The 27,157-nt window shown below is 41.4% G+C and overlaps 1 protein-coding gene across 1 annotated transcript; it reads left to right on the forward strand.

The window, feature by feature from the left end:
- Positions 1-12,743: 12,743 nt before the first annotated feature.
- On the forward strand, positions 12,744-13,892 carry LOC123387265 (zinc finger protein 684-like). The gene is made up of 3 exons (XM_045063426.1): positions 12,744-12,967; positions 13,052-13,163; positions 13,377-13,892. The coding sequence occupies exons 1-3, from the start codon at positions 12,744-12,746 to the stop codon at positions 13,890-13,892; spliced, it is 852 nt and encodes a 283-aa protein (XP_044919361.1).
- Positions 13,893-27,157: the final 13,265 nt, after the last annotated feature.

A 27,157-nucleotide genomic window follows, 5' to 3' on the forward strand; every position in this document is an offset into this window, starting at 1 on the left:
TGGAATGTGACATAATGTAAGTTACACATATTCCCTTAAAAGGGTGAGTTTTTATTGCTAGAGTTTTTATTTAGGCTAGAGGTTTTTTTTTTGTTGTTGTTGTTGTTTTATTTTTTTGCTGTCCACAGTGTTCCTTGTCAAAAACCTTTATGCCTTCTTGAGTGGTGACAAAACAACCTGGACCTGAATTTGGAAATCAAGCCTTTTCAAGTTTAAGCTGATTTACAACTCTGCATTGTTTTTCTTCCATTAGCCATTTTTGAAGAGCATATTGTGTATTGACTATAAGTGAGTGATAGTACAAGATAGAACAAGCATATTAGAATTTAAGGAACTGAATTAAATATTGTCTACTGACAAAAGTCCTTTGCTTCACCAAACTTTAGTCAGGGTCCCAAACCTTCTCCTAGGCCTTCTCTTCTGTTTTCTTATAAAATCTAGGTTTAGCAAGAATCTCACTAAATCAGTTTTAACCAGAATTTCCTACCCTCGATACCTGATCTGGTTCTTCACCCTCTACAGTCCATCAAGTGAGGTCTGATCACCCTGGCCTTTCTTCAGCAAGACTCCTGTTAGGTCAAGGGGCTGCCTTCCGCTCCAGCCACAATCTCAGGGTCCTGCGATAGAGCCCCACATTGGGCTCTGTGCTCAGCAGGGAGTCTGCTTCTCTCTCTCCCTCTGTCCCTTTCCCTGCTCTTGCTCACACACGAATGCACTCCCTCCTTCTCCTTCCTCACACATGCATGTTCACTGAAAGGACTTCTTTTAGGTTGATTTAGCCAGAACCCTCCTTACCTCTGATGTTTTCTCTTAGTAACTATTTTCCATCAATTGACCATTCCTCCCCTCCCCACTCCTTTGCTATAAATTCCCACTTGCCATGCTGTATTCACAGTTGAGCCCAATCTCCTTACCCGACTAAAATCCCATTACAGTGGTCCATATACCTATTGCGATGGTCCCAAATAAAGCCCACCTTGCCATCTTTAACAAGTGTCCCTGAATATCTTCTTCAACACTCCCCAAGTATCTCAGGAGGCTACATGGTGGTTTCACTCTTGCAGTTCCAAAAATTTCTGGAAACTCATTCTTTCAGAATTGTCCTCAAAAATCAGTTTGACAGCCTTGCAGGAAATTCTTTAGGTATTTAATCACAGGACTTGCCAGCTCAACTGTTTTCTCATTTCCTACATGAAATCCTCATTTTGTCCTACTTAGTTCTGCCATTCCATCTTATCTCCCTTTCCCAAGCCTGTGCCTTTCTCATCTGAGAAACCCCAAACTACTTAAAGCTACAGGAAGAGAGGAAGTAGGGGTTTCTTTGCCAGCATTATGTGAGGCCCCTTAAAAGAGCTGATGTGTAGGTCAAGGTGGCAAGAAGTGTGCAATGGTCTGCTCTGGAAATAAGGGAATAAAACAAAGGAGTTTTGATTGTAATGTATCAGGGCGCATGTAATCTGAGTTTCATGAATTATTTTGCTCCCTCCTGTAAGTGAAAGTAGGAATATGAGTAGAAGATAAAATTATTTCCAGTACTGGGCAAATATAAACTCTTTCCTAGAGAGCTCTTGTTGCTGACCTCATTGTTGGGCTGTACAAGATTCTGGCAAGAAGAAAAACAAAACAATGCTTGGATCTATCCAAACATCTTGGATTCCCAGAACTCCCTAGTCTATTTGTGCTCTGTGGCTGAAACAGAGCATTTAGGTCAGAAATCCCTTAATTTTTCCCACCTCTGAGAGTCTGTCAGACCTAGATTTTTTTTTGAACTCTATAAAAAAATTGTTCAAAAATGCCTTCTCTCTCCTTTATTTATACATGGATGGTGAATTGGCATTTCTCCCCCCCCCCGCCACCGCCATGAAACTGTTCATTTTTCTGATTATATCATATATGTTCATTTTAACAATAAAATATAAAAACTGTAATGAAAACAAGTAAACAAAAAGTGGAAAAGGGAAGTTTGAGTTTGGGAGTCCTCATGTTCTAGAAAAAGGGAGAATGTTTAGGCCTTCTAAGATGTAAAAGACTTTAAGGGTAACTAGAAAGCATAGAAATAGAATGTATCTGAAGAGAGGAATAATGAAAACTTAATAAATCCAACAGTGATCAGGAAACATGAATGGTGCAGAAAAAAGGCAAAGAGAGAGTAAACAAAAAAGACATAAATAAATAATAGCCTATCAATAACATTAACTGCAAATGGGTTAAATTCACCTGTGAAGAATAATTTCCATTATGATTTTTCCAGAAGCACTTTAATCTTTTATTTTTATTTAATTTTGTTTTAAATTTGGAAGGGGAAGGGCAGAGGGATAGGAAGAATCTTAAGTGGGCTCCATGCCCAGTAAAGAGCCTGATGCAGGGCTGATCTCACAATCCTGAGATCATGAGTTGTGCAGAAATCGAGTGGAATGCTTACCCAACTGAGCCACTCAGGTGCCCCGTTATTTTAATAATTTCCTTTGCAAACTAAAAATAACTAATTTCCAGTGAACTAGAGCATACCACTGGACACTTTTTGCCACCTTGACCCACTCAGTTGCCCTTCACTCGCCATAGCCCTCTACCCACTTCTCATTGTCTTTTTAAAACTTTTTTAAATATTTATTTGTCAGAGAGAGACAGAATAAGCCAGGGGAGGGGCGGGGCGGGTAGCGGGAGGCTGAGGGAGTAGCTGGCTCCCCACTGAGCAGGGAGCCCGATGTGGGACTCAATCCCAGGACCCTGCAATCATGACCTGAGCTGAAGACAGATGCTCAACCGACTGAGCCACCCAGGCATCCCTTCCTTCTTATTGTGTTAAATACACTTTGGAGTTTCTCCAGTGAGGGACAGGACCTGGGAGAAGAGTTTCAGCACCAGTACTGTATGCTTTCTGTACCGTGTTCAAATTTATTTAAATTGCTTCATTTCTTTGCATGTTTGTTACTGATTAAATATGCAGTTAGATTCATTTTCTTCTGTTTGGAATTAATTTTAGGGCTTTGTTTTTTCTTTTTTATTTACTTTTATTTACTTTAGGTAATGGAAATTTTCAAACACACATAAATAGAGGGAACAGTATAATGAATTCCCATCCATGTACCTGCTTCTTACTTAAACAATCAGCAATTCAAGGCCAGTCTTCTTTTTTTATATTTGTTCCCAGTATCCACTCACTCTCAAATTATTTTTTAAGTGAATCACAGAAACCAGAATCACTATCTCTAGGGATCAGATAGACTGTCCAAAGGAAGAGCACTCCCCCAGCTGGTGCTGAGATCCAGACCTTGGTGGTAAGACCTCGGCCGTGGCTCACAGAATGGCAGAGAAGTTGCTGTGCCATTACACCTGCAGAAGCTGTTGGAAATCCACCCCTTGGGGTAATGGGGAAGCTCTTCATTGGGAGGTGTCTCACTGGGAGCTTAGTAACTCCTGTGGGAAGCCGGGAAAGCTGCTGGTCACCATGCACAGTAGGAGGGGCAACTGTGCAGGAGCTGGAGGCACTCTGCTATGAGATCAACCAAGGGGGTCACAAGGGGAAAGCTGCTGGCCTCATTTACCACTTTCCATTCCCTACCAAGATAAATTGAGAGAGGCTTGGAGATGGACGCTTAACTGAGCCACCCAGGTGTCCCTCGATAATGTTTTTTTATTTTTTTAAAAGATTTTATTTACTTATTTGACAGACAGAGATCACAAGTAGGCAGAGAAGCAGGCAGAGGAGGAAGCAGGTTCCCTGCTGAGCAGAGAGCCGGATGTGGGACTTGATCCCAGGACCCTGGGATCATGACCTGAGCTGAAGGCAAAGGCTTTAACCCACTGAGCCACTCATGTGCCCCAATAATGTTCTTTTTAAAATAAATCTCTTTCCACTTACAAAGTCTTTTCCCTGAGTGAAACTTGAAATTCCCTTCTTGCCAATGTTCCTTTATAGCAAGACTATATGTAGGTGTGTGTGTGTGTGTGTGTGTGTTTGTGTGTGTATACACATCACAACACACTTTGACGGGGTGCGGTGGGTGGGGGCTCAGTGGTTTAAGCAACCAATTCTTGATCTCAGCTCAGGTCATGCTCTCAGGGTCCTCTGATTGAGCCCTGCCTCTGGCTCTATGCTCAACAGGGAGTCCGCTTTGGGGCTGATTCTCTTTCCCTCTGCCTCTCCCCATGCTTGTGCGCGCTCTCTCTCTCTCAAATAAATAAATCTTAATCTTAAATAAATCTTAAACACACACACACACATACAAAACTTTGAAAATATACTCATAATTAGGCTGCCTGAAACAAAACACACACACACACACACACACACTCACAACCCAAACTTTTTAACGGGGCTCTAATACATCAAACAGTTTATATTTTAAAATTATTTTTTTTAAAGATTTTATTTATTTGTTTGACAGACAGAGATCACAAGTAGACAGAGAGGCAGGCAGAGAGGGCAGAGAGAGAGGAGGGGAAGCAGGCTCCCTGTTGAGCAGTTAGCCCCGGATGCGGGGCTCGAACCCAGGACCCTGGGATCATGACCTGAGCTGAAAGCAGAGGCTTTAACCCACTGAGCCACCCAGGCGCCCCATATTTTAAAATTATTTAAAATAAAACGTATTTATGCTATTCCTGTGTTACTCAAAATATCTTGTGTTTTTTTTTTTTTAAGATTTTACTTATTTATTTGACAGAGAGATATCACAAGCAGATGGAGAAGCAGGCAGAGAGGGAGATAGAGGGAAGAGGGAAGCAGGCTCCCCGCTGAGCAGAGAGCCCGATGCGGGACTCGATCCCAGGACCCCGAGATCATGACCAAAGGCAGCGGCTTAACCCACTGAGCCACCCAGGCGCCCTCAAAATATCTTGTTTTTAAAAAGAAAATGAAAGAAGAAATTACTTGGCCATAGTATATTTTGCTTTTAATAAATTACTGTTTTCTATTTGCCATGTGGATAAGGCATATGCTTTCTATAGGTCATGTCTATATTAATAACTAAGAATTACGCACACATTTCCCTCCAATATAACCAGAGCTCTTCCATGAAGCTTAAGTGCCACCAAAGCAGAAATCTCCACGAGGAGAAGAGGAAACCCCTAAGGCTCTCCGGACCAAAACTCCACGTGAGATTTCCCAGAGGATTTCCCCAGAGGACCCTGGGAAAGTGGGTGGGTCGCTACTTCTGCGCACGCGTAGGGAGCCTTCCGGAAGTGTCCTGAGTTGTCTGGCTTGTTTGGGTGCGGAGCTGCCGGTGACCCTGAAGGGCTGGAGGGACAGTTGAAGAGCAAAGACTGGCTTGTTGGTTCATGCAAAGGAAGTAAAACTGTAGGAAATCCTTCTGCACGGGACCATTTGGTTCAGAGAAAGCCGAGGATGGGTTGGCCTCCTGCTTCCCTGAGGCGGAGCCCAGGTCTGGCCGGGGTGAGGCGGGTCAGTGCGTCGCTGTGTTGTAGGTGCTGTGCGCTGCCTACGGACTCCACGCCTGGGCGTGGAACTGAACCTCATCTCACTCATCTCACTCCAGGAGCGGTCTGGCCGGGGTGAGGCGGGTCAGTGCGTCGCTGTGTTGTAGGTGCTGTGCGCTGCCTACGGACTCCACGCCTGGGCGTGGAACTGAACCTCATCTCACTCATCTCACTCCAGGAGCTTTTGACTCGCAAACGGCTGTAAATCCCCTCAAGGTGGCGGGGGCGAGAACAAGTACACCCAGAGCCAGACACGGTTCAGCACTTTTCAAGAATATGGCATTTACTTATCGTGGTTACTCTGCGATGTGAGTGTCCTCATCGTTTTACAGAGAGGAGGGTAGTTACCTGCCCAAATCACACAGCCAGCAAGCGGAAGCGATGGTATTCAGACTTGTAGCAGTTTTACCTGAGATTTCATTTTCTTTTTGCAACGTAGCACTCTGCCTCCAACAAAGAAGTTAGTTGGCATTGTTTCTGAGCAGTGAGAGCTAATCACTGTTTTTTGAGAGAACTCTTGGTGTCTCTGCAGGAAGGCTGTGTAATTGAACCGGTGGGTCCCTCTCGCATATTCCTGCCTGTTTCAGTTTCCAGCAGTCCTGGGTAAAATCCATCCACACAAAACCCGCCTAGGGCCACAGGTGATGGTGAGTTGACAGACGTGGGCCCCAGTATGAAGGTTCCGGTGGGAGTGTTTCTTGTCTGTCATCCAGTCCATTTTTTCTAGAAGGAAAGGGGAGGAGACGCTCTTGACCTGTGACCTTTTATCCCATTTCAGGAGAAACGGGAATCAACATGTGTCCCTCCTGTCTAGTGAGAGTAGGGCTTGACTCATGGCATTGCAAGTGAGTGCCTTCAAGGACTTTGTCGGTAGAGGTGTCAAGTGTTTGAGGAGAGAGGTGAGAATTACATAAAAACGGAGAGTTGGGTGTATGTGGTCAGGCCCCACAGGAAAAGGAAACTCACTTGGAGGAGGATATGATCAAGGAAAGAAAGAAACAGGAACTACTACCCAAAGAAACTTTCTTTGCTAAACAAGTTCTCTCCTTCTCTCCCCATCTGCCGCCCCTCCCTCCGTCCTTGTCTCCCTCCCTCTCCCTTCCTCCTGGGCTCTCACAAAAACACAGTCGTGCAGATGTTTTCCCTTCATTTCCTATTGGTCCGTTGGATCTTTCAAGATTAGACTGGCTCCATACTGTTTATTGTGACAGTTGCCTTTTGGGGCTACTGAATCCCTTTCTCCCCTTACCTAAATGCACAAATAGTTTACAGAGTGACCACAGGCTGGTAGTGCTAGAAGGTCTTTTAGGAATCTTCTAGTTCTGTTTCATTTTAAGAAGGAATAAAATCAGCCCAGAGATGGCCATTGCATGCCTGCAACCTCACAGCTTGTTAATGACTAAGTCAGGCCCCAAATCCAGTCTTTAATTCCCAGACGGTTGTTCTTTTTCCAGCCTCCCAGTTCCTTTGGGCCCAAGTTGCTTAATAAGGGTGTTCAGAAAATGCCTAGCAAGAAGACCAACACTAAGAGAGGTTTATCCATCAATTCACTCAGCAAACATTTGCTAAGTATATTGTGGACCAAACACTGTTCTGGTGCTTGGTGTACCATGGTGAACAGAGTCTACTTTTCATGGGAGGAAATAAACAAAGCCCAAGTGAACATGTACATAATCTGTGCTCTGAGGAAAAGGAGTAAGGGTGTCCGAAGGTGACAGTGAAGGAAGCTATTTTATGTGAGGTGGTCAAGAAAAGCCTCACTGCTAAATGACATGGGGAAGGTAGAGTGCTATGTAGTATCTGGGCTTTTTCTGGGGAAGAACAGTCCAAGCATACGAAATATACAGAGATCCTGAGTAATCAGTCTTGGTATTTTGGAAGAGCAGCAAGAAAGTGGAAGGTCTGATCAGGGTGAGCTATAAGAGAGTGATTGGAAGATTGAAGTAGGTGAGATTAGAAGAGGTGGAACCAAGATAGTATAGAGACCAACCTTGGCTTAAAATTTGTATCTTTGTAAATTATATATGTTATAGCTGTTTTTTTTTTTTTTTTTTAAAGATTTTTTATTTATTTATTTGACAGAGAGAAATCACAAGTAGATGGAGAGGCAGAGGCAGGCAGAGAGAGAGAGAGAAGCAGGCTCCCTGCTGAGCAGAGAGCCCGATGCGGGACTCGATCCCAGGACCCTGAGATCATGACCTGAGCCGAAGGCAGCGGCTTAACCCACTGAGCCACCCAGGCGCCCTATAGCTGTTTTTTTTTAATGTGTGTATGTATATATGTACATATATCTTTGAAAAAGTAATGCATTATAAAAAATTTAGAAAGTACTAGTATAAAATAAAAGTTACATAGGACCCTGCTTTCTCTCTGTAACCCTAAATAGTAATTATTTACATTTTGATATATAGCTGCCAAGATTGCATGTCTCTGTGTGCATATTTTTTAAATATGATATATCTCACCAAATGCTTTTTTTAAAAGATTTTATTTATTTATTTTTCCGAGAGAGAGAGAGACAGCACAAGCAGGGGAGCAGCAGGCAGAGGGAGAAGTAGGCTCTCCACTGAGCGGGGAGCCTGATGTGGGACTTGATCCCAGGATCCTGAGATCATGACCTGAGCCAAAGGCAGACACTTAACCGACTGAGCCAGCCAGGTGTCCCTGTGTGTATATTTTTTAAAAGTGCATACTCAAAGCAAACAGGATCAGCCTGGACTCAGATGGAACCAGCGAACCATGGAGAAATTCTAAGGACACTGACCCTCCCACACATTTAAGTCAATATGTTGTATCCTTCAATCTTACAATTTTGTTTGTCCATTTTGCCTCAAGAAAGCTGAAAAAGAAAGAGCTTGACTAAAAAAAAAAGTGCAGGGAAGGATCGTATTACATATTTTATGTACTTTTTTCACCTACAAATATAAATGGAACCTTTTTCCATAACAGTTTCTTCCTATAGCATTTTTTAAAAATCACCACTATATTAATGGATATTTAGGCTGTTTTCAGTGTTTTCATATTATAAACAATGATGTGAAAACATCACTTTTTATCTCTCCTTCCTTATTTTTAAAAATAATTACGGTTTTACTAAGTGCTTACCATGCACCATATATTGTTGTGAATGCTTTACAAGTATTAACTTAGTTAATCTTGACAAAATCCTATGACTAATATTACCAGCATTTTTCAGACAAGAAGAGTGAGCTATAAAGTGTTTAGGGTAACTCTGTCAGGGTCACACTGCTAGTACGTGGAGTAGCTGAATTTGAAGCCAGGCTGCCTGGCTCCCCAGCCTAGGCTTTAATCTTTGCATCCATTCCATTTTATTTCTTTAGGATAAATTTCTGGGTGGAAAATGAATCACTAGGTAAGAAATGAACAGTAAGTTATAATAGATCAATAGGGAAGAAATGTGTACATCTACCCAAAAGAACATCTTATCCAAGTTTCCGATGATCATATTAGAATTTAGAGTAGATGTGTTGGTTCTTCCAGAATGTGGACTTCCCTGACTTCCAAGCAGCCTTTTCTGTAGCTGGCATATGAGTACTTATTTCTAGGCTGGAAAGTCAGAGAAATCCCCGAAGTCTCGTTTTCAGAGGTCTGTGTCCTTTCCCATGAATATCAGAAAATTACCAGTTTCCAGACAAGACATCCATCCATCTGTGCATCCATTTATTCATTCAGATTTCACTTTGTTTTTTGGTGGATTTGCAGTGACTTAATAAGAATCCACATACTGACATGGGAAAGTATAACTATATAAGAAACGGGAAAGATATAGATAGACATTTATATTGAACACAAACTTAGAAAGCTGATGTGAAGGCCATTGGGTCTGCACATGATTTTTCATGCTGAGATGTAAATGTTTGCTGAATCTTGGCAGTCATAGAAAAAGGATACCCGATCAGCGAATTCTTAGCCTTGTCCTAGACAATAAGCTGTAACAATTCCGTGGATAAAGGTTTGCCTGGCAAAGACTACAAAAGAAAAATTGGGCTGTGTATTTATGTAGGAGATTTGTTGTAAATGCAGTAGTAGTTTTCATATGACCATAGTTTAGTTTCCTTTTGTATAAACTGAATACATGAGACCAAAGCAATGCTCAGTGACCTTATATTCTCTCTTTCCTTCTCTTCCTCTCTCCCTTCCCATATATATGGATGTATATTTATGTATATAGTGGGACCGTTTGAATATGATTTTTGTTTTCCCAAATTTTAATTCTGAGTCAAGTACATAGTAGTTTTTTGTTACCCTGTATAACTGAGCTGCAGACTCGGAACGATGAACGTAATGGGAGGAATTGCTCCGAATCCCCTCCCCTTCCCCTGGTGGTACTCACTACAGGCTGAAGATGAATGTGCTGTTACAGGGATCAGTGCTGTTACAGCAATTTATGTTTGGGTCATTTTTTTTTTTTTAAGATTTGTTGATCTGAGAGAGTGCGTGAGTGTAGGGAGGGACAGGAAGAGAGAGAGAGAGAATTCCCAAGCAGACTCCCCTCTTGATCATGGAGCTTGACATAGGGCTCATCCCAGGACCCTGAGATCATGACCTGAGCCTAAATCAAGTCAGGTGCTTAACCAGCTGAGCCACCCAGGTGCCCCACATGTGTCTGACTGTTTTTAAATACCTCCTATGAGTGGAATTTTGCAGTATTTATCCTTTTGTGGCCTGCTTATTCACTTAGTCTAATGTCTTCAGGGTTCATACATATAGCTCATGATAGGATTTTCTTTTTAAAAGCATGTGTGTGTGCGTACTATATTTTCTTAATCCTTTTATTTGTTGATTAACATTAGATTATTTCTAATTCTTGGCTATTGTGAATAATGCTTCAGTGAACACAAGAGTTTAAACATCTCTAGGAAATCCTGTTTTCAGTTTTTCTGATAAATGCCCAGAAGTGGGATTGCTGAATTGTATAGTGGTTCTATTTTTGATACTTTGGAGGAAATTCCATACTGTTTTCCGCAGTGGCTCCACCATTTTACATTCCCACCAACAGTGCACCAGGGTTCTAGTAGCTCCACATCTTTGCCAATACTGGTTAGTTGTTGTTGTTGTTTTATAATCAACATCCTAACAGATGCGAGGTGTGATCTTACTGTGGTTTTGATTGGCATTTCCGTGATTAATGATATTGAACATCTTTTCATATACCTCTTCACCATTGGGTCTGCACACGATTTTTCATGCTGAGATGTAAATGTTTGCTGAATCTTGTAAGGTAAGAATCTTGTAAGGAGACACCAGTTATGTCTCCTTTAGAGATAGGTCTGTTCAAGTCCTTTGCCCATTGTTTTGCTTAAGTTGTAGGGGTTCCTTATAGATTTGGGATATTAACCTCTTATCTGATAAATGTTTTTAGAATATTTTCTCCCATGCTGTAGGTTGTCTTTTCACTCTGCTGATTGTTTCCCTTGCTGCACAGAAGCTTTTGAATTTGATGTGGTCCCACGTGTATGTATTTGCTTTTGCTGCCAGTGCTCTAGGAGTCATGCAAGAAATCTTTGCCAAAACCAATCATATGAAAATTTTCCCCTATGTTTTCTTGTAGGAGTTTTATAGTTCAGGTCTTACATTTAAGTCTCTAGTATATTTTTGTATATGGTGTAAAATTAGGGTCCATTTTCAGTCTTTTACATATGGATATCTGGTTTTCCCAGATATCAGCTGTTGAAGAGACCATCCTTTCCCCATTGTGTAGTCTTGACTCACTTATTGAAGACCATATAAGCATGGGTTTATTTCTGGGTTCTCTCTTCTGTTCCCTTGGTCTATATGTCTGTCTTGATGCCAGTACTATACAGTTTTGATCACTGTAATTTGGTAACATAGTTTCAAGTCAGGAAGTGTCAGGCCTCCTGTTTTGTTCTTCTTTCTCAAGAAATTTTAGCAATTTGAGTCCTTTTTGGTTCCATATGAATTTTAGAATTTTTTTTTTCTATTACTGCAAAATTTGCCACTGAATTGCATTGAATCTGTAGACCACTTTCGGTAGTATGGACATTTTAACAGTATTAAGTCTTCTAGTCCATGAACACAAGATGCCTTTATATTTACTTGCCTTTAATTTCTCTTATTAGTATTTTGTAGTGTTAGTATACAAGTCTTTCACCTCCTTGGTTACCTAATTGATTCTTTCTGATACTATTGTAAATAGTATGATTTTCTTAATTTCCTTTTTGGATTGTTTGTTTTAGTGTATGGAAACACAACTGATATTTTTTTTAATTTTTTAAAATTTTTTATAAACATATAATATATTTTTATCCCCAAGGGTACAGGTCTGTGAATCGCCAGGTTTACATACTTCACAGCACTCACCAAAGCACATACCCTCCCCAATGTCCATAACCCCACCCCCCTCTCCCAACCCTCCTCCCCCCAGCAACCCTCAGTTTGTTTTGTGAGATTAAGAGTCACTTATGGTTTGTCTCCCTCCCAATCCCATCTTGTTTCGTTTATTCTTCTCCCACCCCCTTAACCCCCCATACAACTGATATTCTTTTTTTTTTTTTTTAAAGACTTTATTTATTCATTTGAGAGAGAGACAGTGAGAGAGAGAGAGCATGAGCGAGGAGAAGGTCAGAGGGAGAAGCAGACTCCCCATGGAGCCGGGAGCCCGATGTGGGACTCGATCCCGGGACCCCGGGATCATGACCTGAGCCGAAGGCAGTCCAACCAACCGAGCCACCCAGGCGTCCCACAACTGATATTCTTATGTTGACTTTATATGCTACAACTTTGCTGAATTTGTGTATTAGTTCTAATACTTTTTTGGTGGAATCTTGAGGGTTTTGTACATATGAGATCATATTATCTGTGAACAGAGATATTTTTACATCTTCCTTTCTAGTTTGGATGTCTTTATTTCTTTTTCTTACCTAATTGATCTAACTAGGACTTCAGGGCTATGTTGAAGAGAAGTGGTCAGAATAGGCATCTTCGCTGACATTATGTAATTTTTTAAAAATATTTTATTTATTTATTTGACAGACAGAGATCACAAGTAGGCAGACAGGCAGGCAGAGAGAGAGGAGGAAGCAGGCATGCCACTGAGCAGAGAGCCCAATGCATGCAGGGTTCGATCCACAAGACCTGAGCTGAAGGCAGAGGCTTTAACCCACTGAGCCACCCAGGCGCCCCTGACATTATATAATTTAAATTTTTTCTTTTTATAATATGAGGTTGAAAACAGTAACTGGGAATGTTTCATTTTACACTTTTTAAGAAGTTACCTGCTTACTTAATGATGCGCTAGGAAGCAAAGACAATTTTTGGACCAAGATATGTTCACCTTTGAGAAAACTCTGACCAAGAAGAGAGTCCAGAACTGTAATCTGAATACAAAATGTTTTTCTTCAAGACAAATACAACATAGATGTGAGTCAAATAGAAAGAGTCTGCAACCTAATTCACACTTGCTCAGTTACAATAAAAATTACATCAGAGAAAACTCCTATGAATACAAGGAATGTGGAAAAGCCTTCAAAAACAAGTTTTGTCTCATTAGGCATGGAAAAAAACCTGCAAGAAAAAAAACATTTGGATGCACTGAATGTGGGAAAGCCTTCCAAAAGAAGTGTCGTCTCATTAGACATGAAAAGAAACATCTAAGGAAAAATAAAACCTTTGAATGCAATGACTGTGGGAAAGCCTTTAGCAGTAAGGGACACCTTATAGCTCATCAAAAAATTCATGGGGGAGGGGCGCCTGGTTGGCTCAGTGGGTTAAGCTGCTGCCTTCGGCTCAGGTCGTGATCTCAGGGTCCTGGGATCTAGTCCCACATCGGGCTCTCTGCTCCGCGGGGAGCCTGCTTCCCTCTCTCTCTCTCTCTCTCTCTGCCAGCCTCTCTACCTACCTGTGATCTCTCTCTGTCAAATAAATAAATAAAATATTTAAAAAAAATTCATGGGGGAGAGAGACCCTATGTGTACAATGATTGTGGGAAAGCATTTATGCATAAAGCACAACTGGTGGTCCATCAGAGACTCCACACGGGAGAGAAACCTTACGAATGCCCTCAGTGTGGGAAGTTGTTCACTTGGCACTCCTCCTTTACCCAACATGTGAAATTGCATACACTTGAGAACTCATTTGAATGTAAGGAATGTGGGAAAACCTTCAGGTATAGCTCATCCCTTTATAAATATTTTAGAATTCACACAGGAGAAAAACCATACAGGTGTAGAGAATGTGGCAAAGCCTTTGCAGACTCCTCAATGCTAGTCATGCATCAGAGGATTCATACAGGTGAGAAACCCCATGGGTGTACTAAATGTGGAAAAGCCTTCATCAAGAAGTCACATCTCCTTAAACATTACTTCACTCACACAGCAGAGCAACAAAACAAATGCAGCGTGTGTGGGAAATCTTTTAACCGGAAGACACATCTCATTCTCCATAAAAGGAGTCATAAAAACATGGAAGCTATGTGAATGTGGGAAAACTTACAATTAATTAGCCTTTTAATAAAGCAGCAAAGAATTCGTCATGAGAAAAACTATGAATTGGATAAATGTGGAAAAGCATGTTCTGAAATCCATATTCTGTGATACTACTAATTTTATTGAGAAGATTATAGAAAACTTTGGATTATAAATTGACAATTTTACTGTATAGCATAAAACTGAGAAAATTGTAAAAAATTAAAAAATCAAGGCATCAAGCTGACTACAATTAAATATATGTACTGCCCCAATTTGATTGTCATACGAGTTATACAAACGTATGCATTGATTAAGAAATTTGTATAACTATAGGTTTGAAATACATGCTATGCACTTTTTTAAAAAAAAAGATTTTATTTATTTATTTATTTATTTGTCAGAGCACGTGCACAAGCAGGCATAGTGGCAGGCAGAGGCAGAGAGAGAAGCAGGCTCCCTGCCAAGTAAGGAGACCAATGCAGAACTTGATTCCCAGGACCCTAGGATCATGACCTGAGCCAAAGGCAGCAGCTTAACCGACTGAGCCACCGAGGCATCCCTATGCTATGCACTTAACACAAAATTATATCTGTTATGGTGATGGTTACTCAGCATTGTGTCTGTACTTAATGCCAATGAATTGTACACTTAAAATGGTTAAAATAGTAAATTTGATGGTGTGTGTATTTTATTTCAATGAAAAATATGTAAAAATCTTTAAACCGGGATTATGTTTGGTAAATATCATCATTGTCTCTTCAAACCTAAAATCACCATACGAAAAAAATAAAATAAAAATCACCATATGAAGGCTTGCCAATTATAGGTGAAATCATATGGCTTAAATAGAATAAAGTTCAGTCCTTGTGAACCATTTCATGGCACCTATGAAGAGTTGTGGCTAAGCCTTCTGGAGCCTCCTTTTAAATAACAAGTAAGGGACAGTGATGAAGTCGTGTACTGCCTCTGCTCAGCTGAGGGCATTGGATAATATGTTATTTCCTTGTTTTGCCTATTTACTATTTATAATATTTTATTGCAATATTGTGTTTAATCCTGATTAACTGGACACTGAAGAAAGAAAACAACTGTGTTTTATACTCTAAGCACTTACTATGGGAAGAAAGGCTTTTTTTCAGGTCATGTGAATAAAAGCCATACTATTTCACTGGCACAGCTATATAAATAGGAATGAACCTAGCTCAAGTAGCTTATGACTGGGGTACTTTGTTTAGAAAAATTAGGTGTTATGATTCTTTGCATAGACTTTTGGAAGAAAATTATTACGTTTTTGGTTTGGAAGTTGGTTTAGAGATATCTCAGGCTGTTTGGAATTTGCTGGGTGACTAGCATAGGTGTTGTATCAAGCTATTTGAAAGCTTTTCTCTTTCCATGAGGTGCTTAGCAGCTATTTTATAATTTGATATTATGTAAATTCTGTTTTCTCTTTTAAAACCTGAACCAATGCTGATTTAAGCAGAAATTTTATATTTCACTTGAAGTATTGCTTGATAATGTAAAAAAATCTTTACACCCTTTCTTTGGTGGTTGTGAGGCTTTGGTATAGCATTAAGATTGAAGCTAAATTCACCAGATCAGGTTTTCTCTCACAAGCCTACATTTTTGGATTAAATATGTGAACTTGGAATTATTTATGTTTCAAGAGCATTTTTTTTTAAAGATTTATTTATTTATTTGACAGGCAGAGATCACAAGTAGGCAGAGAGGCAGGCAGAGAGAGAGGAGGAAGCAGGCTCCCTGCTGAGCAGAGAGCCCGATGTGGGGCTTGATCCCAGGACCCTGAGATCATGACCTGAGCCGAAGGCAGAGGCTTTAACCCACTGAGCCACCCAGGTGCCCCTCAAGCATTTTTGTAGGTGATTATGGGTGAAGACATCTGCATGAGAATCATTTTCAGAATATCCATCAGATCTAAGTTAAGCTTGCCTCACAAAGTTTTCAGTACTAAGACTACATGCCAATTAAACAGGTAGTCACACCAAATCACTTGGCAAACCACAAAAGTGTATATGTAAGCTAGTCATAAGCTCAAGCTTTTCTCAAGTTATCTCTCATTTCCTTTTAAAGCTTTGTTTTGATTTATTTAATATTACTTCTCCCCTCCTAGTTCTTTCTCAGCTCCTGTCCTTAGCAGTAATAGCATCTGAGCAAATGCAGACTTTAAGACAGGAAGAAGACTCCCTTAGGGATGTAAAGTCTCTCATTGCTGCGAGAACAATGTGAGATTCTTGAGAGGTCTTGTGCATCAGGGGGTAGACTGAGAATGAAAAGGAGGCTGAGAGTGTTACTTGACATTATGGTCTGAGCAACATGAGCTAAACTGTTTGCTCCCTTTCTTAAATGCTGAAATTAATGGAGTAAGAGAAATAGCTGAATATGAACCAAAATCAAATGTTTGAAAATCTGGAACAAAGAAAATGTTTTTCTATTTAAACTAAATCATTGTCAGGCACTAAAACGAAATCGTGAATCCCACTAATTCTAATGCATTTCATGGGGCTAGGAGCTCTTGTCTGAGAAGGGAAAACTGGTCCACACTGTGGTACATATTATGCAAATGCATAAATTAGCAATATCTTGAGATTAATTGTAAAGTGTGCAGAACATTATGTTAACCGATCTAGTTTGCACATTATGTTTAGGTAAGATCAAGTGAATTTAAAGTTGTTTCTTTTTTTTTAAACATCATGTTTAGGGATGCCTGGGTAACTTAGGTGTTTGACTCTTGATTTTGGCTCAGGTCATGATCTTAGGGTCATGAGACTGAGCCCTGTGTTAGGCTCTATGCTCAGCAGGGAGGCTGTTTGAGATTCTCTCCCTCTGCCCTTCCCCCTGCTCACACGCAGGCTCACTCTCTCTTAAATAAATAAATCTTAAAGAAACCATCATATTACTGAATAAAATAGGGTTACAAGGAGCACTAGGTATTCATACTTAATTGGAAGACTCTTATCTAAGCCAAGACCTGCGTTGTTAATGATTTCTGTGATCCCAAGTTATTGTCGTGTTTTAGTTTCTTGAATATATTTTTACAAATATTTATTGCTAAATTTTAAAAATTGAGATATATAGCTGGAATAGCACATTTTATTAGTTCCAGGTGTACAACATACTTTGACATTGTGAAATGTTCACCACAATAAGTCAAGTGAATAGCCAACACCACACATAGTTACAAATTTTTTCTTGTGATGAGAACTTGTAAGATTTACTCTCTCAACAGCTTTCAGTCATACAACAGTATTAACTATAGTCACCATGCTGTATATTACATGTCTAGGACTTGCTTATTTTAGAGCTGGAACTTTGTACCTTTTGATCCCCTTCACCCATTTTCTTCATGCCCGACCCCTACCTCTGGCAGACACCAATCTGTTCTCCATATGAGTTCAGGGTCTTTTTTAGATTCTGTATATAAGTGATTTCATATGGTATTTGTCTTCGTCTGACTTATTTTACTTAGCATAATGCCCTCAAATTCCATCCATGTTGTCACAAATGGCAAGATTTCCTTCTTGCTGAATAACAGTTCCACTGTATGTGTATATAAGTGTGTGTGCATGACATCTTTATGCACTTATCCACTGATGGACACTTAGGCAGCTTCCATGTCTTTGCTATTATAAATAATGCTACAAGAAAAGTTTCACACAGTAACTAGTTTTGTATATATATATATATGATTTTTTTCAATCTCAGACATATTTGTGGGTGAGGTGCTTCTATATTTAAAGCTATAAATATGACCATTAACCTGAAAAAAATTATTTTCCCCAATTTCCAGACTTCTTCAACACTTAGTATTCTGGTACTGATACATACGTATTGCTACATGGGTAACTTTCTACCATTGAACTCACTCTTTCCTAGATAAGCTCAACGCCAGAATATGATTTTGGCAAGAAAAAAACCAAAATATTATTTACACTCAGCTCAAACATGATCTTAAATTCCCTAGAAGCCCATTTTAAAAAATTTGAAGTCTACACCTTTGTCTAGTTGTCAAAAGTGTCTGAAATGGCCATATATAGTGTAAGCAGACTATCCTTTTTTCACATTCACCTTCCCTCTAGAGTGTTACATTTGGATGGAGTTTTGCTTTCATTGTTTCCCCTTTTTAATAGGAACACTCAATATGCTCCTTTATTCTTTCTTTAATGGTAAACATTAGGTTGATTTTTTTTCCAGTATGAACATAGGTTTATACTTATTTAGTACTGCTTATTAAAAAAAACACATATAACATACAAAAAATTTTTAATGAAAATATTACCTGAAATCTCATTTTTCTGAGAAAACCATCATTAACATCAGCCACTGGGGGAGAATAGAATGTAATAGGCATTGATGAACAAATGAATTGTAAACATATTGGTAAATCTGAATTTATGCTGGGTGTAAGTAATTTAAGGATTAATTTGGGAGAGGGCTAGAAATAAGGTTAGATGAATATTCTAGATAATGTTAGAATAAGTGGGAGGAATCAGGGTTACAGTGTTACACATTATACAGTCTGTTCTGGGAGAGGATACTAACTTTATACCTTGTTGAATATGTATGATAAAAACTGAAGGCTACCCACTAAAAGAAACAGACTTTCAGAAGTCACTAGAGAGAGAAAAAAAAAAAGGAATAAAAAGAACTATAAATCTGGTAGAAAACAGGAAAGGAAAACTAAAGCAACAAAGGAAAGGTATGGTAAATATAAAGCAAAAATAAAACAGGAATGTGTCTGAGTAGATCACTAATCACAATAAAGGCAGTGGATTAAATCACTTATCCTGAGGAATAATAATGCCTTCATTATATTTAGGCTTACTTTTTTTTTTTAAAGATTTATTTATTTATTTGAGAGAGAGAGCATGAGAGGAGAGAGGTCAGCGGGAAAAGCTCTGCAGGGAGTCTGATGTAGGACTCAATCCCAGGACTTCAGGATCATGACCTGAGCTGAAGGCAGTTGCTTAACCAACTGAGCCACCCAGGCGCCCCTAGGGTTACCTTTTTAACATGTCAAAAACCCTTTATAACTTACATTGTAAAAGGGAGATAATCAAGTGCTCTCCAGGAAAAAGAAAAAAAAAAAAGCTGATACCGTTTTGGAAGAAGGTAAACTGGTGATATGACTAATTTATTTCATGAATTAACACTATCTCTTGTTTAAAAAAGAAAATGTTTTCCAGGTGCCTGGGTTGTGTCCAACTCTTGATTTTAGCTAAGGTCGTGATCTCAGGGTTTTAAGATCCCTGTTGGGCGTGGGGCTCCATCTGGCATGGAGCCTGCATAAGATTTTCTCTGCCACTCTCCCACCTAGTGCACACACACACTCTCTCTCTAAAACAAAAACAGAAATAGTTTAAATAATTTTTCAAGTCTAGAAATTAATTATAGCTGGTAGAGCAGTAAGCATACTTTATCAGTATAGGAGTTGCCACTTTACATTGGGCAGAGAAAGGACTAATTTAGTCTGTTTTGAGCAAGGCCCTCCACCACACAGCAGTGGTACAAATATCTTTAAGGTCAGAGTGACACTTTGGGGGTTCTCTGTCTTCACTGCATTTTAATCAAGAGGGAGAAGTAGATACTTTGCATTCCTCCTCCTTTTGCCTTAACAAAAGAGAAGCCTAAAAGTCCATACTTTTCTAAAGCAGAGACTATCAGATTAAAAATATATATATTTATTTGACAGAGAGATAGCACAAGTAGGCAAAGCAGAAGGGAGAGGAAGAGGGAGAAGCAGGCTCTCTGCTGAGCAGGGAGCCTGAACTCGGGGCTCAATCCCAGGACCTGGGATCATGACCTGAGCTGAAGGCAGCCGCGTAACCGACTGAGCCACCAAGGCATCCCATCAGATTGTTTTTTAAAATCCAGATATAAGCTACATGCAAGATTGAAGCCAAGTCATCCAGAAAGGATAGAAAATAAAGGAGTGGTACAAGATCCACTAATCAAATACTAGAAAGCTGATGTATCAGTATGAATGGCTACAGGTCAGGGGCTGCTAAACTCTTCCTGTAAAGGGCCAGGTATCTGTTACCTTGCTCTGTGGCCTATACGGTCTGATATGACTACTCTGTTGCTGTAGCCTGAAAGCAGCCACAGGCACAAAACCAAATGAGTGTGGTTGTATTCTAATAAAACTATTTATGAAAACAGGCAGCAAAACGGATTTGGTCCCTGGGTATAGATTGCCGACCCCTGTTCTAGTGGTATACTGGTAACACGGTAGTGAACAAAAAAAGGCAAGACACCACCACTTGGCTCAACAATAAATAAATAAATGATCATCTTGGGTATTGACAAGTAAAACACTCTTTAAAGCCTGTGAGGACATTGACTGTGGAAACTAGGAAGCTAAGGTGAAGAGGCAATGGGCGCCTGGGTGGCTCAGTTGGTTGAGTGGCTGCCTTTGGCTCAGGTCATGGTCCCGGACTTCCAGGATCGAGTCCCACATCCGGCTCCCTGCTCCTTGGGGAGTCGGCTTCTCCCTCTGACTTTCTCCTCTCTCATGCTCTCTCTTAGTCATTCTCTCTCAAATAAATAAATAAATAAAATCTTAAAAAAAAAAAAAAGATGGAGAGGCAAAGGAAGTCCTCTGAGGAGCCAAGACTTGAATGCAGTGAAGGGAGGAGCCTTGGAAAGGTCCTGCCAGTCTCCCGACACAAGAGTGAGTCTGGCCTGTTGAGAACCAGCAAGAAGTCCGGTATGGCTGGAGGAGAGACGTGGGGATGAGTTTTGTGCATTCGACAGGTGCCAGAGTATGTAACATTGCATTCTAAATGTGATGGGAGGATTGTGAAGATTTGAGAAGAGGGGTATAGTCTGATTTACTTTTGAAAAGTTCTCCCTGGCTATGTGTGAGGAATAGATGATAGGGATGGCAAGAGTGCAAATAGGGAGACCATTTAGGAGGCAATTGGCCCAGAGTCCAGAAAACAGATGAGGGTGCCTTGGACTAGGGTGTTGGGAGTGGAGATTCTCCTCTGGTGGCCAGACTGTGTCAGCCTGAGCAGCCTTGGAAGCAACGTGTTAAAGAGGGCAGAGCCACTGTCAGTCTGGATCATTGCTATGATCTGAACTTCTGTGTTCTCAAACTCGTATGCTAAAAACTTCATACCCAAGGGGATGGTATTAGGAGATGAGGTCTTTGGGAGATGATTAGATCATCAGGATAGACTTCATGATTGGGATTAGAGATCCCACAGGGCTTGCTAGCTCCTTCTGCCGTGTGAGGGTATAAGAAGTCTGCCACCCTGAAGAAGGCCCTCTCCTGACCATGCTGGCACACTGGTGTCAGACTTGCAGCCTTCCGAACGTGAGAAATTTCTATTTATAGGCTCCCCAGTCTATGGCATTTTGTTAAAGTAGCCTTAATGGACTAAGTCACTGTCTCTCACATGGGAGAGAGCTGCCCACCAACATGGACCACCTACTCTGTACCGTGAAATGAGGAAGAGGAAGGAACTACTTTGCCTGAGCCAATGTGTGGGGAAGTCTATTTGTTCCAGCAGTTTATCCTTATCACTAACACAGGGATTGTCATCGAAGTACACATGTGCCATGGAGATAGTGCAGGCTCAGTTCCAGACTGCTACAATAAATCAAGTCAAATTTTCTTGGTTTCCCAGTGTATTTAAAAGTTTTAAGACCAGGGGTACCTGGATGGCTTAGACGCTTAAGCGTCTGCCTATGGCTCAGGTAATGAACTCAAGGACCTGGGACTGAGTCCCACATGGGGCTCCTTGCTCATCTGGGGAGCCTGCTTCTCCCTCTGCCTTCCACTCTCCCTGCTTGTGCTCTGTCTCTGACAAGTAAAAAAGAAAAAAAAAATGGAGACTAAAAGATCAGAAATAAGATCTTTAAAGAAATTTATAAGTCTGTGTATATATGTATTTATTATATATACTGTATGTGTATGTATTATATAAACTGTATGTAATACCATACAGTAGTCTGTGTAAGTGTGCAATAGCATTATGTTTAAAAACACTGTGTACATATCTTAATTGAAAAAATACTTTATTGCTAAAAAATGCTAATCATCATCTGAGCTTTCAGCAAGTGGTAATCACTAATCATAGACCACCATAACAAATATAATAATGAGAAAGTTTGAAAATTTTCGTGAATTACCAAGATGTGAGAAACACAGAGTGTGCAGGGGGAAATTGAGACAAATTTAGAAGCTTCCTACACACTGAACAGTACCATTTCTGGGTACAGGGAAAAGAAACGTTACAAATTGTCCATTGACTCCTATAAGATTCTTTTTGGAAGTGGCATACAATACTTCTGCTCATATTTTGTGGCCAAACAGGTCGCACTGTCACCATTAACTTCCAAGGGATGGGAAATTGCAGTCCTACCATGTACTGGAAGGAAGAGGGAACCCAGAGCATTTGTGAATAGTGCTGACTGTGAGTCCCAGGTGCAGAACTTGACGTTAACTGGGATTTGTTCTTTAGTCCAGGATGGAAACTAGGATTAAGAGGTGATCCATTAAGGACCCCACAGTGTAAAAAAAAAGCCATAAATAACTGGGTGCCAGACAACCTCTCCACTTCCAGGACTTACTAAAGGGTCACCAGTCTTCTCCATCCTCAACCGTTTCCCCAGACCTGGTGGGGATGGGAACCAGAAGCCATGAATCAGCCTTGGGGGCAAAGGTCCCCCTGAGTTTGCTCCAAAAATCAAGTGAGGATTCCAAGCGACTCCCCCTTGGAGATTGGGGCTGCTTGCAAGAAGGAAGTGGGAAACCTGTATAGAAATAGGAGGGAGGAAGGGAGGTCAAGTGGACATCTCATTAGGTGTTCTGGCTGGGGACGGGGAACTACAGGCCCAGGGGGTTGGCAGGGTTCACCCTGGGCTGGGGCTACGCATCAGAGAACTGTGCGGGAGACAGCGCCGCACACTTGGGCCCCCAGCGACCCAATCCTCAGCATGCCACCGGGAGAGCTCAGGCACCCGGCGGCGGTGGGGTCTACTGAGACCGCGCGCCACAGGGTCTTGTGGAGGTGCGGGGCGGGGGGGGGGGGCTGTCCGTGCGCAGGCGCAGTGCTAACGGACCGCGGGCTTGATCCAGCCACCAAGCGCTGGCGAAGCTGGGCTGCTCTTTGCAGCGCCCCGAGTTACTCGCGGAGAGACTGGAGCTCACAGGGCACTCTGGGTCAGCGGAGCCATGCAGGTCAGAGCGACAGAGTGCGGGTGCGATGGAGGGACTTGAACCCCAAATCTGGAGCCTCAAGACCAATGGTCTCAAAAAGAGGGTGATGCTGAGATTTGGCTGTGGAGTGTGTGAACCTTCCACGTTCTCTAAGCACTCACTTCACCGGGCTCTGCTCGTCTCTGACGGGGGTTAGTGGCAACTGTCCCCGAGTGGCTTGTGGGTCCCTTTCTCCTTCCGACTCCAGGCTTGGCGCCGCAACCCCGTGCGGGGCTGCTCCGGCTCTGAGTGTCCCCCAGGTCGGGGCCGCGATCCCACGGCTCCTCTTTCAGAGCAGTGAGGCCCCGGGGGATCCACCCTTTGGTGCCTCCGGTTTCTCTCAAGTGTTGTATCGCCTGCGTTGCCGTTCCTGTGTCCAGTGGTCCCTAGCCCGAGTTCCTCCAGGTACGTATCAGGAGAGGTGCTTAGTGGGGCTTTGAACCTGGCTGGGTTTCCGAAGACTTGCTGAGGTGGCGGTGTGGGGGGACGGACGGGGTGAGAATAGAGATTTGGAGGCTAGGAGAAAGTTTCCAGCTGAGGACAAGCTGTTCCTGAGCCAGTGGGAACAAGCCATGCTCTAATGAATGAAGGCTACAGCTCCATAGGTGTGGGGGTGGAGCCCCTAAGATGGCGAGGGCTACATAGCCCGAGCAGCAGGGACAGCCTGAAAAACACCCGCCCTGGCCACACGTGACCTCGTGCTCATCACATGAACACCACATGCCACCACTGCCTATGAGCCCCAGATACCTCCTGTTCACGTGAACACCTCTGTGATTGGCTGTATACCTCCTGTTCAGGTGAACACCTCTGTGATTGGCTGTTATGCCCTGTATAAGGCAAGGGAACTTCCCGGCAAGGGGAGAGAGAAAGATCGACCAGGGAATAAACAAGAGCTTGTGCATCGACCTGTGTGTGTGTTGGTGTTGCGTCATCTCTGCAGGCAGGGAGAGCGCGACATTTGGTGCCGAAACCCGGGAACTGTGAGTATATTTAAAAATAGCAAAGATACAGTGAAGGTAGAAATTCTGATACTGGTTGAGATATATTCTGATTTACTGATAATATTGAGGTATATTTAACTTTTTAATTTTATGTGCATTGATCTCACATTGAACAGTTTTGTCAGAGTGAAATACAATGTTTCCATTTTGTTTACTTGATTTTTAGAAGTGGTAGTTCTAACAGGAAGATTTCATGGAATAGAAGTTGTGCAGCTTTTTAAACTTAGCATTTTAGGGAGAAGGTGAGAGAAGGCAATACATGAGTACTTTTTCCCCCTCGTCATATTGCACATTCGTCACTAGGACGACCACAAAGGAAAGGTTAGAAGTTTGCTGAAGAGCGACCACAAAGGGACAGCAGCTGTATGTTCGCGGATCGCGACTGTAAAGGTAAAGATAATGGGGTCGGAAATTTCTAGACTCCGAATGGAGAGCCCCTTGCGGGCACTTTTGAAAGCTAACAGAACCCCTCTTGAGAGTTATTTAAGAAGTTGTTTTTCAGGAGGTGGGAATTTGAATAGTAAACCTGCATCATCTCTGTGAAACCTTAAGATGATGAAATAGAACCTTTCTTTGTTCCTATTTCTTTAGTTATCACTGTCTTATCTAACACTTTGAACCAGTTAACTCAGTTGGAGCATGGTGATAATGTGGCTAAGGATGGGAGTTAAATCCTTTTATAGGTCCCTTAACTTTACACACTTACACAGAACTCTTCATAGCTACAGATTGCCACTTCTTGTAGGTATATATCTCTCAATTCAGCTCTTAGTCACATGGAAGGTGAAGAGTATAGCTTAGCATAAGCCTTTCATCTCAAATGGAAAGACGGCTTAAATAATTGGTATATGTGATACTATAGACTTTTAATCTAATATTTAAATTAAACATAATAATGTAATATCTAAAATATGTGTCACTATAATTTTCTTTGGGTAAGTCCATTTTCTAAATAGTATCTTTTAAAAATTAAATTTCAATAAATTAAGTTTCAGTAAAAATTAGGTACAAATACAAATAAAACATAGTAAGAAAAGGTGAAATCCTGTTAACACTGAGTTCTCATGCCTAAGTTTGGGTTTATTAAAGGAAAGTATACTTGGTGCTATACAAGGCAGCAGAGTCTTCAGTTCACATATACTATTTAGTATCACACAACTCCTAATTTCTGTCCTTGGCCTTTGCAGTTTATGTTAGTACCAGTTCATGTTAGTACTTTTCTCAGTTATGAGTTATGATTAGTATTATTTTTAGTACAATTTTTTGGTAAAAGATGTTAGATAAGTAAATATTGTTAAACACTTTAGTTGCTCTTAAGCTCCTCACATGCTGTTTAATCAGAAGAGTGTTGATTTGATCTCCAGAAAGAACCAAAGAAAGAGTTTACAAAGTATTTTGGCTGTTGTACTGACCTAGATTAGGATAGTTGCTGTCTGTCATTGCTCATTTGATATTGTGCTGCTAAGCAGTATCCAGAACTGATGGACTACCCAACATCTCTATGCTTTTTTACCTCTTCTACCATCTTAGTTATTCTGTACTTGACTTTGCTAACTTTGCAGGTCTAGGGATGAGAAGTTTATTGAGGTAATGGAGGGTTATAATCAAGTAATTTGCTTCTGCTAGAGATAAAGTGAATGGATTTTGTAATGAGTGGTCATGATCAGAATAAAGGTTAAAAGGAAGCAAGCATTATCAGATGGTTTTTAAAACTAATCTTTTGGCAGTAATTTCAAAAGTAATTGACACAGATTTTTTACTTGAATCCTGAGATGTGAGGATTTGGATCTAAATCCTGTATCCACTTTGGGGAATCATTAATATCAGGACTAAACTCTAAGGACTATTGAGGAATTAAATCTAAATGACCTTGAACGTTTTTTAAAATATTTTATTTATTTATTTGACAGAGAGAGATCACAAGTAGGCAGAGAGGCAGGCAGAGAGAGAGAGAGAAGGAAGCAGGCTCCCTGCCGAGCAGAGAGCCCAATGCGGGACTCGATCCCAGGACTCTGAGATCATGACCCAAGCCAAAGGCAGCGGCTTAACCCACTGAGCCACCCAGGCGCCCCTTGAACATTCTTGATACATGTTATGTCCTAATCTTAAAAATGGTCATTTAGATTCAGAGCTACATTTGTGGCCTTTGAAATAGGCCAACTTAGGACATTTCTGTATTTGGCAAGTTGTGCCCCTCTTATCCCAGCACCCTCCTTTGGAGTAAACGATGGACCCCCTATGCCTACTGTGGATACTCATCCTACCCTTCAGTGTTTTGACTCAACCATGGCGGAATAGAGAAGTACAATTATGAGCCATGGTGCAAGCCTGGCCCGCTCCTCTGCCCCTCTCTAATGACTCGACAGTTTTTCCTTTGTTTTTCTCTACCAATGCAAGTACCGGCTTTCCATCTCTACCATACAAGAACACCGAAGCAGCTTACAATATCACTTCCTTACTCCTTCCTGCGACACTTTGCTTCTTTGTTCGTTTTAACTATTCTTCTTCCTTTCAACCCCCTTGTATATCACTTGTAATGATCCTCAATCAAAGGGTAGATCTCCTCCAGGAACAAATGAACCTAATGTCGCAAATTCTCTCCACCAGTTGTATCCAGCCCTTATGGGGCATATGCATCACATCTAACTTGCATTCTAATCTCTCCCGAGCAGCGAACCTCTCCCGAGAATTATCTCAGATGCTCAACGGCACCTAGTCAGCCAAATTCCACAATCTGACAGCCTCCCTCCGGATGGAGATTCTGCAGATCAATGCCATGAGAGTCAACCCTCTCACGGCCTCCCAATTCCTACAAACTATGCAGGCAGTGGTGGCTTTTGGGAAATCCTGGTTTGGGACTATTGTACTCGACTGTATTGTGCTCTTCGTCCTCCTCCTGGCGCTGCATTGGATAAGGGCCCTCCAACGCACATTAGCCAGAGACCGGCAGGCTGTACATCAAGCCTTGGTAGCCACAGAGCATGGTAGCTCACCCCAAGTATGGCTTAGCATGCTGGACCAGTAGTCAATGACGGGTAATGAGGACGATA

This window comes from Mustela putorius, unplaced genomic scaffold (assembly GCF_011764305.1).
Source record: "Mustela putorius furo isolate JIRA1106 unplaced genomic scaffold, ASM1176430v1.1 tig00003853_pilon_pilon_pilon, whole genome shotgun sequence".
NCBI classification, from domain to species: domain Eukaryota; kingdom Metazoa; phylum Chordata; class Mammalia; order Carnivora; family Mustelidae; genus Mustela; species Mustela putorius.

Excerpts from the sequence above, each read along its gene's own strand:
- LOC123387265 (XM_045063426.1), top strand. The coding sequence starts at position 12,744 with ATGTTCACCTTTGAGAAAACTCTGACCAAGAAGAGAGTCCAGAACTGT. Across the intron at positions 12,968-13,051 it reads AACAAGTTTTGTCTCATTAG|ACATGAAAAGAAACATCTAA; the intron begins GCATGGAAAAAA and ends TCGTCTCATTAG. Across the intron at positions 13,164-13,376 it reads AAAAAATTCATGGGGGAGGG|AGACCCTATGTGTACAATGA; the intron begins GCGCCTGGTTGG and ends CATGGGGGAGAG.